Genomic DNA, 12,346 nt, shown 5'->3' with positions numbered 1-12,346 from the left:
CTGTCAGTGATCTACTTTCTTTGGCTAAAACTCTAATGACTCTCACTGATCGTACCTTCCATCAGTTTTTAAGTTCCCTTTATTAATCAAGCTTCTTTTGGCGAACATCCACATGAGTAACCATCAATTATCGAAGCCAGACACATGTTTTACTTGAGAGAAGATTGACCAAGATTGCAGACGTTTAGGGAAGCTGCTGCCTCTGTTGACATCAGAAGGTCTCTCTCTCTCTCTCTCTCTCTCTCTCTCTCTCTCATAGATTATATAATTATATAATTGTGTGTTTGTGTGTGTGTGTGAAAGAGAGATTGTTGAATGGCAATTAAATATAGCTGGCCTCTAGTGAAACGAAATATATTTTGTTAGATGTGAACGGAGGTAGGTTGAGCCTCGAAATTGTTCAGTAATGTGAATAGATATTCTAACTTGCATGATGGGTATGGACTATGAACATGTAATTGAAAATGATGGTGTTGGGTGAAAAAAAAAAACTGCCATTAATTTCTATCAAAATGGATCTTTGAAATATATAGTGTTAAATGGAATTAAACTTGGAAGAAGTTAATTTGAAGGCATCTGAAAAGATTACGCCTTGTCAATTAAATGGTTTAGGATTAAGATCCCTGTAAAAATCTATAAAATCTTTTGTAATATGGAAACTAAATATTAAACTATGGTTGGGGTAAAAAATGTGGCTAAAGTATATATTATTATTACGGAGATGTACTTGCATAGCAAGTGACCTGATCTGAGATCATGTGCTGGAACGAAAACAATTGTAGCATGGAAGGTGTTTAGAAGCCATTTAAGAAACACACAAAAACCGTTAGATTCACTTCAACATTTAAATTTAATTTACCAAAATATTTTCGTCGCTTTGAGACCGCGGCCTCACTGACAAAATTCCGTACTGCACCTGAGAAAGTAACAGTTAGTTCATGATATTTCTGTACGTATGTGTGTGTGTACGTATGTATGTATGTATGAATGTATGTATGTATGTGTGTGTACATGTATGTACGTATGCATGTGTGCATGCCTATACGCATGTATGTATGTACGTGAGTATTTAGGTAAGTGTGTAGATGTGTGTGTGTGTACATGTGTCTGTTCAAGTTGTATACATGACTGTTACTTTGTTGAAGGATGTATGTATGTATATATATATATATATATATATATATATATATATATATATATATATATATATATATAGAGAGAGAGAGAGAGATAGAGAGAGAGAGAGATAGAGAGAGAGATAAACACACACATGTGGGTGTGCGTTTGTCCCTCTCACCACCGTCTAATGGTGAATGGATACAACGTCTTAGATACAGACATGCAAATATAACCTTACTTACAGATATAGGGTAAAGGATTATTGATTTGTTAATAAATTAATAATTAATAATTTTACCAAGTAGTTCGGTATGGAAAAGTAAAACCATTATCGATAAAAACTTATACAAAAAGTTTTTTTTTATAATTATAAACATAATTAAGGGATCCCTTAATTATGTTTATAATCTTATTTATACATATATACAAGTACACACAATCATACAGACAGGCACTCACACACACTCACAAATATACGTATAAACTTAAAGCATACACACATATACGCATATCCATCTATACATGTCACTATTTTCGCGGATTACGGTTAAAATTCAAATTTGCTTCTTTTTTTTTTTACACACATACAATACATACATATATCTACACATACTCATACGTGCATGCATGTACATAGTCATACACTCACATACTCACTCGTACACACACACACACACACACACACATCTACACATACATACATATGCATCCATTCACCGTTAAACGGTGGTGAGAGGAACAAACACACACACGTGTGTGTCTATATAGATTTATATATATATATATATATATATATATATATATATGTGTGTATACAACCTTCAACAAAGTAAGTCATGTCTACACACTTACCTAAATACTCACGTACATACATATGTACATACATACATACATACATACATACATACATACATACATACATACATACAGGCGTGCACACATGCATATGCATTCGCACATGTACACACACACACCAGTAATTCCATGCCTGGTCAGATCCCTTCAGAGTGAATACTCAACAAAATCCCAGCTGCCAGCTTGCTTTGAAATGTGGTCCCTTCCCAGTGGGATAGCATTGACCCCAGTGTTCAACTTATTTCATCAACCCCAAGAGGATTAAAGGCAAAGTGGATCATGATGGAATTTGAACTCAGAACATCGACAAATGAAGTTCTGCATTTTGTTTGGCATGCTAACGACTCTGCTCGCTCACTGCTTTCTTTATATTAATTAATATGAATGAACTTCTTGTCTACTTCAAAAAATATGGATGCACTATTTTTAGATTACTATTCATCAATGAGTGAGACACATTGCAGTCACAGGACCTACTAGACATTGCAGTTAAATATCCCTCAAATTACACTATATCAGCCTCAGACAAAAGGAAGGCACCTGAGATATTGTAGTTCTAGAGGAATAAAAGACTAGGTGGGCTAAGTTTCATTATAAATTTCTCTGATCAAGGACTCAATAACTACTCATCAGTGATTCCTTTACCCCCTTCAGTGTAACTACTGTTGTGTCACACAACTGAAATTATTGAAGCATGTAATGAATGTGTATGTGTGTCTATATGCATGTGTGAGTGTGCATGTAGATATGTGTGTATGTATGTAATATATATATTTGATGACAACATTATCTTAGTTGGGTTTTATGACAAGTGTTAGCTTTCAGCTTCAGTTCTAAGCATAAAACAGAATCATTGCAATAACAGTCTTCTTCTTTTTTTTTCTTTTTTTTTTCTTCTTTTTTGTATCCAATAAACCTGGAGTTTATTGATTATATGTCTGGATTCAAGATTGGAGATGGAGAAGGCAAATTATAAAATTTCCAAACAAGACATATGTAAGCAATATTTCACAGATCAATAATCAAATATACAGTATCAATGGTTTGTATGGTTTTATGATGTTTCTTTGATTTGACATTTCAATTTCAGGTTGGATTTCATAGACTGTATTTACTCCTGTATAAGATGCATTTGCATATCTCACTCTCGTGTGTCCCTAATTTAGTAATAAATCTTGCTTCAAAATTCTTTTCTTTTATAGTTTTAACTTTGCTCCAAGTATGTCACACCCCAGTTTTTTCAATTAAAATCAAGTAAAAAGAAAATAATGCAACTTGTACACCACTAATTACAGTAATTTTAGAAATCATAATGTGTAAAACTTTACACATTATCATAAAATCTCATAGATTCTCTTTCTCACTGTTTTTTTTTTTCTTTTCTTTTTTTTAATTTGTTAACAGAAATGTATGCAAGAAGCTCATTCTATAATTATTCGAAATCCCAAGCTGTCGGATATGTCAAAGTCTGCAATGGCACAAAGAAACTGGCAATTTGTGGAAACTTTGTTGAAAGAATGTCGAACTAAGGTTTGTATTTTCAGTGTTTTAGATCCGTTTTCCCAGCTAACTTGGGTTGGGTGGGTTAATGTGGTCTCAGTGCATTTTTATTCAGTTTCTGTCCTTCCTAACACCAACCACTTTACAGAGTGTATCAAATGCATTTTATTGTTGCACCAGCACTACAAAGGTTGTCATCTTTTCAACAAGACTAAAAGGGTCTTCTCAGTCATCATCACCACCATCGTCCTCATTACCACCAGCACCATCATAATCACAACCACCAACAACATCATCATTTCTGCATAATCTACTTTTCTCTGCTGCTGACCTGTATTTAATGGAAGCTTCCGCAGTTAGCATTTTGTGACTAGATCTCCTTCCTGGTGCCCACCTTTTGCTCACCTCTTACAATACCTGGCAACACAGTTGAACTATTCTGCAAATATGACATATACACAGTAAGCTGTTTTTCAAATAGTTTAACATTTATTTTTTAATAAGCTCTGTTGACCCAAGATCTTGAATTTAAATTAGTATGGTTTTATTTTGGAAATAAAAATTGGTAATGATAACTCAGTTGTCTGATATTTTAGTAACATAGCAACAGGATGAGAATCACCAAGCAGTTATAGTCTTGTCTTACACTTACTCTGAAGTGACAAGTATAAGAGACCCTTGTTGTTCATGTTTTATTTATTTATTTAGGTCAAATGAACTTGTGGAAGGAGTGCAGAGAGTCAAAGTGAAGGGTTATCATACAAGTGTTTGACAAGTTGATTGTTCAGATCTCATTCACTGGCACTGCATTGTGTCTGGGGTTTAAAACACTTTGTTATCAAATGGTACAGGCAGGCCACCCACCTAAAATAAAATGATGGGGTGTGGCTGGCAACATAGGAACAACATGATGTCATCTGTAACAACAACAACAGGGTCAAGCTGACAAATGGTTTGTTGGTTTTCTGTACTGAGTCCAGATCCTTGTGTAACTGGCTCAAGGAGAGGATTTGGTGCTTCCCAAGCACATGGTTTCAGGTTCAGTCTCACCGCATGGCAACTTGGGCAAATGCTTTCCACTATAGCCTTGTGAATGGATTTGGTAGATAGAAACTGAAAGGAGCCTCTAAAGTGTGTGTGTGCGTCTGCAGCCTCAGGTAATGGTTGAGTAAGTGTCACTGTCATTTGTTTCCAGTCTTCCATGGAAACATATCCAGCCAAGGATAAATATCAACATGCTTGGAAACAAGTGAAGATTGGTGACAGGGAGAGCACCTGGCCACACAAAATCTTCCTCAGTGTATTCCATCTGATCCATAGGAAAGTGATGGTGATAATGATCTCATCTATAATCCAATGTTTTTCATCAATACATTGTTTAGATTCTTCTAATCACAAAACGTTGACTAATTGACTTGATTATCTGCTGACGTTTAAATCAACAAAGAACAGAAAGAGGTTGTTGAAATAATAATCCTTGTTACTATGACGATCTGGGCTGCACAGATGGGAGTTTCTCTTAAATCATTATAATTAATGTTGGAGATGAAGCAGAGATAATATTGTAAAATAGTGGACAGTATCTAGGATGAAAGGATTAGTGAAATAATTAGTTGTAAATAATAATTGTATTGGTGATGGAAATATGAAACTGTGGACAAAGATTATGTTTAGGACTCAGTGCTACCATGTGTGCTATATATATATATATATATATATATATATATATATATAGCACACATGGTAGCACTGAGTCCTAAACATAATCTTTGTCCACAATTTCATATTTCCATCACCGATACAATTATTATTTACAACTAATTATTTCACTAATTTTACTAATTTAGTGACGAACCACCACTCTACAACTCAGTCAACTCAGAACCCGTCAAAATCCATGCTGTGAGGCATCTACCATCTTAATATATCTAAGATTTTAATCTAAAAATGATAGGCTTCTTTAGTTTGTCTACCAAATCCACTGACAATGTTTTGGTCAAGCCAGGGCTATAGTAGAAAATACTCAAGAGCTACACAGTGGTTGAGAAACAAACTGCTTGACCATGCAGCCATTTCTGCCTCCATAATGAGTTTAAATTTGTCTTTTCTAGTATATAGTCATAAACAGCTGTGATTGAAAGAGATCCTTCTTTGAATTATTTTCATCTTTTGAGGTATTTTACTTTTGTTTTGATTTCTGTAGCCCTCATTTTTCTCATTAAAAAAAAAGAATTTTCTTTCTCTCATCAGACAAAACGAATGTTGGTTGAAAAAATGGGTCAAGAAGCAGTAGAACTGGGTCATGGAGAAGTAAACATCACAGGAGTGGAAGAAAATACTCTTATTGCTAGTCTCTGTGACCTTCTGGAGAGAATCTGGAGCCATGGCTTATTGACAAAGAAAGTAAGTAAACCAAAGTTTGCAATTAGCCATACAATACTCTACTTTTAACACACACACACACACACAGGCAATTATACAGATAAACAAGTTAAATATAACAGCTTGGGTTTGGTATGTATGTATATATATATATATATATATATATATATATATATGTATGTATACATGCAAAATGGAAGAATGCAGGACTGAATACAATGGTTATTTAAGTATATAGATATTTATATTAATAGATAAAGCTTAGAGGACAAACAACAGAGAAAATTAAAAGGGAAGGGGTAGGGTGTTATAAGTCCAACAGTCGTTTCTGGGAACTTGGAGATCCATCATAATGTTGGTAGATGTAGTTCACCACTATATGCAAGAGCTCCTTCTACCTTGGGCCCACCTTGATGTGGAGGCACAACCTATCCAATGTTTATTTGCTTCCATTTCAGCCTGCATATAGTGGTGAACTACATCTGCTAACATTATGATGGATCTCTGCCCCCCCCCCCCGAAACAACTGTTGGACTTATAACACCTTACCACTTCCCCTTTCATTTCTTCAGTTGTTTATACTCTGTGTAAGTTTCCTCTATTAGTATAAATATCTATATATTTATACTTAAGTACCCATTGCCTTCAGTCTTTCTCTCATTTTGCAAGTGTACAGATATACATATTTTGTATATCAAATCCAAGCTATAATATTCAGTTTCATTATCCGTATAATTCCCTCCATATCTGCTCAACTCTATTCCTCTTATAACTACTCTTTACTTCACAGAATTGTTCCTTCATAAAAACATTAGAGTTTAAGTTTGAATTGTTTGAGAGCTATTAAGTGTTTTCTATACTGAGAAAATTCTGGATCTCATCTGTTAACTATATATATATATATATATATCATCATCATCATCATCATATATATATATATATATATATATATATATATATATAAAGGAAATGGAGGTTGGGACATTAATAATTGCAAATTAATCATCTTCACTTACAGCTGATACACACACACACACACACACACACACACACATATATATATATATCATCATCATCATCATCATCATCATCATCATCATTTAATGTCCGTTGTCCATACTGGCATGGGTTGGACAGTTTGGCTGGAAGGCTGTACCTGACTCTAATCTGATTTGGTATGGTTTCTATGGCTGGATGTCCTTCCTAACATCAACCACTCTGAGAATGTAATGGGTGCTTTTACGTGCCACCAACACAGGTGCCGGGTGCTAGTTATGTGACACCAGCATTGGTCATGACTATGATTTCACTTGGGTTAATGGCTCTTCTCAAGCATGGCATATCGCCAAAGGTCTCGATCACTAGTCATTGCCTCCTTTGTTTCATATCTTCTTGGCTCTACCTCTTCCACAGGTTCCCTCCACAGTTAGAGATCAGCACTTCTTTACGCAGCTGTCTTCGTCCATACACATCACATGGTCATACCAGTGCAGTCGTCTCTCTTAGGCACCACATCTGATGCCACTTATGCCCAATTTTTCTCTCAAGACACCCACACTCTGTTGTACATGCACACTAACATTGCACATCCAGCAAAACATACTAACTTCATTTCTTTCAAGTCTACAAATGTCCTCAGCTGCCACAACCCATGTTTCACTGCTGTGTAACATAGCACACATAGGCATCGTACAACCTGCCTTTCACTGTAAGGGTGATGCAACCATGGTCAAACATTCTTGATAATGTCTCTCCACAATTCACAATTTTCCATTTGCTCCTGACAACTGCTTCTTACTGAGCCTTTGTGTCATCTGATAATTGGTCGATGAATGTTTGAGCAGGTCTTCCTCTACTGTGAGTTGATACCCACAATAGTAACTTGTGGACAACTTCCTGCTTTCTTCTCCAGCACTGTCTTGCAAGTAGTAACCATCTTTGAGCAATTGTAGTTGTTATCTTGAGGAAGTTTCTCTATAAACTTTCATGTGTAATATGTTGACACCAGTTTGTTTTGTACAACTCTAAGCATGTACCATCTAGTTTCTTCTCAAGTGCTTGCATCAACTTCATACAACCTGAGCCATACAACAACATTGACTCAACAGATGTTCCGAAGAATGATGTTTTGATTTTTTTCTGAGTAGATCTGACTTCTACATCTTTTTCCATTTTGCTCATTGCAGCCAACGCTTTGGTAATTCTAAAGTTAGTGTTCTTTTTCGATGAACTTATTTAGCTGCCCAAATACAGAAAATCATCAGATTGATTTAGTATTCCACCTTCTAGTGTGACAAGATTTTCATCTTCATTTATTAGCATGTACTCTGTCTTGGTCACATGTGTAGACCAGTTTTCCTGGAAGAGTATTTAACTGTATAAAGAAGAGCTTGAACTTGATCAATGGTACTCGTACACTTAAAGCAGAAACTATGGTATCAGGTATGCCATATGCAACTAGGATTGACACAAGATTTCCTCTATAGATGGAGTCAAAAGTCTTTTTTGAAGTCAATGGAAGTCAATACAGCTTTAAAGTTCTGTTATCTGATAGCTTCTGCAGTGTCAGTATTTTTCAGAAAGTTGATCTATTCTTTCTGAAACCATTTTGATCTATTCTAAGTTTCAGATCTGGATATAATCTTTTTCCTTGAAAGCATGCTCATGGTTTTCCACGTAAGTTATGGCGGTGTTGCTGTTTCCAAAGTATTATTTTCGTTTCTCTATTATTAATTTTACTCGCATCTCTATCTCAGTAGAAACTGATGGATAAAGAAATCAAACTACATAAACAAACAACAGCAAAACCGTTCAGAAATTAAATAACACTAACATATTCAGTAACAATAATAAATTTAATTTATCCTCAACAATTTTTAATTTTACCAATTTTGAATATATTGCTTCTGTTTCAAACCTCTTACCTACTTGACGATTGCATTTCTAGCTCTGCTTTGAAGGAAGCTTTACTTCTTGGACTCAGGCTTTTGTGCACAATGATGTTGTTAAACCTCTGTTAACAGCACCGTATGCAGGTCCTTTCCGTTTTCTTTCATGCATGGATAAATTTTTCACTGTAGACCTTAATGGTCGTAAAAACACTATATCAGTGGAAAGACTAAAAAAGGCCTTCATAGAGAAAACTGTCCCTGTTCCCACTGCAGATAACACACACACACACAGCATTACAAACATGACCCAAACACCCACCTTCACATTCCACGACTACCATTGGGATCGATCAGGTACCAGACAAGGATTCTGGATTATTTTTCTGGTTTTTTAAAATTAATTTTTGAGAGCAGTCAGGTTCATTTTTTATTCTCGTGAGAGCAGTCGAGTTTATTTCAGATATACTCATTTTAAAAATCATCTCTGGCTAATCATTGAGAGGATGTTGGTGTTGCCTTGGCAGAAGTTTGCACTCTGTGAGTGCTCTTGTTATTATTATTATTATTATTATTATTATTATTTGATGAAAACTCTCAGCTTATTTTGCTGGGTATGATGGAAAGTGTCAATTGTCCACAGCCAGCAGACTAAGGTGACACTTGTTTTCTGGTCATGCTTCAAAAACCCTGCAAAGAACTCTTGCAGTTCCAAGCAATGATGATTTTTGTAGGTGTTCTACCTTTACATTGGTACCAATCTTTTTGAGCCATGCTGGTAGTCGAGTGCTGATACTTCCAAGTGCACCAATTACTATTGGTATCACATCTATTCTTCTCATTGACATAACCTTCATATTTCCCACTTCAAATCATCGTAGTAGTTCAGTTTTTCTTTTCTTTTTGATCCTGTTGTCACTGGGACATGTTATTTCAGTTATCATGTAAATTTTATTATTATCATTATTATTATTATTATTATTAATATTATTATAATTATTCTTTACTTCTAGGGTAAATCAGCATTTTGGTCACATATGCTGAGTTTCCTTGAATTAGAGACAATAATTGATGCAGGAAAACCCATTGACCCTAAACTTTTGACTCCAGGTTGGTATTGTATAGTATTACATAGTTTGGTCTACAAATTTTCCGTTGATCATCCCTGTTCTTTGTTTATTTTTTCTGTTACATTTGTGTGTATTTCTCATGTTTAAAATGTCATTTGATTATGTAAACCTGTAATATGACATTGGCTATCATCTCTTAATGAAATACTGCTGTTTCTTTTTTATGTTAATATAAGCTCAGCAGTGATGGTCATCACAAAATATAATGGATTGGATGTTTTTTAATGTTTTGTTTGGAACCACACCATTCCAATGGCTTTAATTATGTTTGTTATTTCTCTAGCATTGATAAAATAAACTACACACACCCACACACATCCATGCTCAACAATTGCTGAATTTGCTTTTCCATTTTCAGCATGAAACCATTCAATAACAAAAGAAATTGGTTATCACAAGACTATAGTGTTATATGAATAATAATAATACACACACACACACACACACACACACACACATCTGCCAACTGATTCTTCAATATCACTTTTAATCTGAAGATAATTCTGCAAAGGCACTGAAATTTCTCACAAATATTGTTCATAGTTTTTTCACTACTGAACCTACACAACACAAACTTGTTTCTTCTCAAGTAACAGGAAGGCACAAACACTCCCTTTATCTCACTGTAATAATAATAATAATAATAATATGGAAGGTTGGAATGTTTAAAACAAAACCTAGCCAAGAACCCTCACTCTGAAGAATAAGTTAATAGATGACTTCATTGCAGAGAATAGAGTATCCCAGCATGGAAGAGGAAAAGGTAAAGATATCTGCCCTTCACAGTTGTTTCAAGAGAGGGTTAGGGCCCAGTGGTTAGGAAGGTTAGTAGAAGGCATTAGATTTTGTTATCTTTATATAATTATAGTTGAAGGCTTGGAAGAATATTTCCAACCCTAGAACCTGTTTTTAGTGAATAAACAAAGATATATCTTGAAGGTTTAGTAGTGAAAAAAGTTCATAACATGTCAGCTGTCTTCTAGGAATTTACAATTATTGTTATACGATTCCTTTTAATCAAACGAAATGGATAATCTGGCATGGATCTGTTACCAAAGTTAATTGGTGGTGTACTTATAATTATTCATACATACACATATGTATGTATACGAGATGGTATCAAGAAGTTCCTGGACAAGTTATATTTAATAAAAAATAACTTATTTACCTAAGTTCTAACGACATCTCTTTTGAAACAATGACCTTGCACAGCAATACACTGGTTCCAGCATTCCTTCCACTTTTGGAATCCAGCCTGGAAGTCATTTTCTGTGAGCTTGAAGAGGACTTTCTGTAATTTGCTTTTGATCTCAACACCAGTATCAAAGCAATGACCTTTGAGCTGCATTTTCTTGGGGGAAAGGTGGAATTTTGCAGGTGCTAAATTTGGCAAATAGGACAGGTGTGATAGTAATATGAATGTTACTTCTGGTGAGAAACTCTTGAGTGAGGAGAGCTCGGTGACACGGTGCATTGTCATCGTGAAGAATCCAGCTCTTTGCATGCCACAGATCCTCCCTGAAATGTCTGAAAACATCAGAACTCTTGGTTGATGGTCTGGCCCTGGGGGACAAATTCCCAATGAACAATACCATGGAGGTTGAAAAAAAAAATCAATAAGTATGCTCTTGATTGAGCTGCAGTTCCGTTTTGCCTTATTTGGTCTTGGAGATGAAAGGCCCTTCCATTGTGATAACTGCTGATTCGTCTTGGGGTCATAACCATAGACCCAACTCTCATCAGTAATGACCCTTAGCATCAGTAGAACACTAACGAAGATCTTGACAGACTTCAACGCAATGTTCTTTCTGCTCAGTGGTCAGCAGAGACACACCACATGTTCAATTCAGATGTTACGATTGCCTGCATGGACCCATACGACAGACCAGTAACATCAGCAATGCTATTGATTGCCTTTTGACGATGTTCATGCTGTTGAATTTTCTCCATATTTCCAAGGGTGACATGGCTGCTCTTCCAGATTTCTCATCGTCTTCCAAGGACATTCTTCTGCTTTTGAAGCATCTGTGTCACTGGAAATATTGTGTCCAACCCATTGCTTCATCACCATAAACTTGCCAGAGCATGCTCAATGTCTCTGTAGCAGACTTCCCAAGTTTTATGTAAAATTTCATATTGGCACTTTATTCCAACTTCCTGTCCATCACAAAAATCACAGACTACAGCAGACACGTGATCACAGAATCCCAAATTTTACAACTTATGAAGTAATCACAACAATGTCACTTGGCACACTGCCTCATGAAGGTCATTGCTTGCTCTCATTATGCACGTGATCATGTGCTGCCATCTATTGCTGCGCTACAGAACTAGTCCACAAAATCTTTGATACCACCTCGTATATATTCCCTTATCTATCTAGTTTAAAGAACCAGTATTTACACACACACATACATACATGTGTGTGTGTGTATATATATATATATATATATATATATATATATATATATA

The 12,346-nt window shown here is 35.4% G+C and overlaps 1 protein-coding gene across 6 annotated transcripts in view; it reads left to right on the top strand.

Moving 5' to 3' along the window:
• LOC106883526 (DENN domain-containing protein 5B) overlaps positions 1 to 12,346 on the top strand; it is a 189,698-nt gene that overhangs the window by 130,646 nt on the left and 46,706 nt on the right. For all 6 annotated transcript variants that reach the window (XM_052966691.1, XM_052966693.1, XM_052966692.1 and 3 more), the window contains 3 exons: positions 3,379 to 3,504; positions 5,725 to 5,877; positions 9,758 to 9,854. In XM_052966691.1, coding sequence (XP_052822651.1) covers positions 3,379 to 3,504; positions 5,725 to 5,877; positions 9,758 to 9,854 — 376 coding nt within the window. The remainder of the gene's footprint in view (positions 1 to 3,378; positions 3,505 to 5,724; positions 5,878 to 9,757; positions 9,855 to 12,346) is intronic.

Source organism: Octopus bimaculoides, chromosome 3, assembly GCF_001194135.2.
Source record: "Octopus bimaculoides isolate UCB-OBI-ISO-001 chromosome 3, ASM119413v2, whole genome shotgun sequence".
Lineage (NCBI taxonomy): Eukaryota > Metazoa > Mollusca > Cephalopoda > Octopoda > Octopodidae > Octopus > Octopus bimaculoides.
This window is presented reverse-complemented; position numbering and strand designations above follow the sequence as displayed.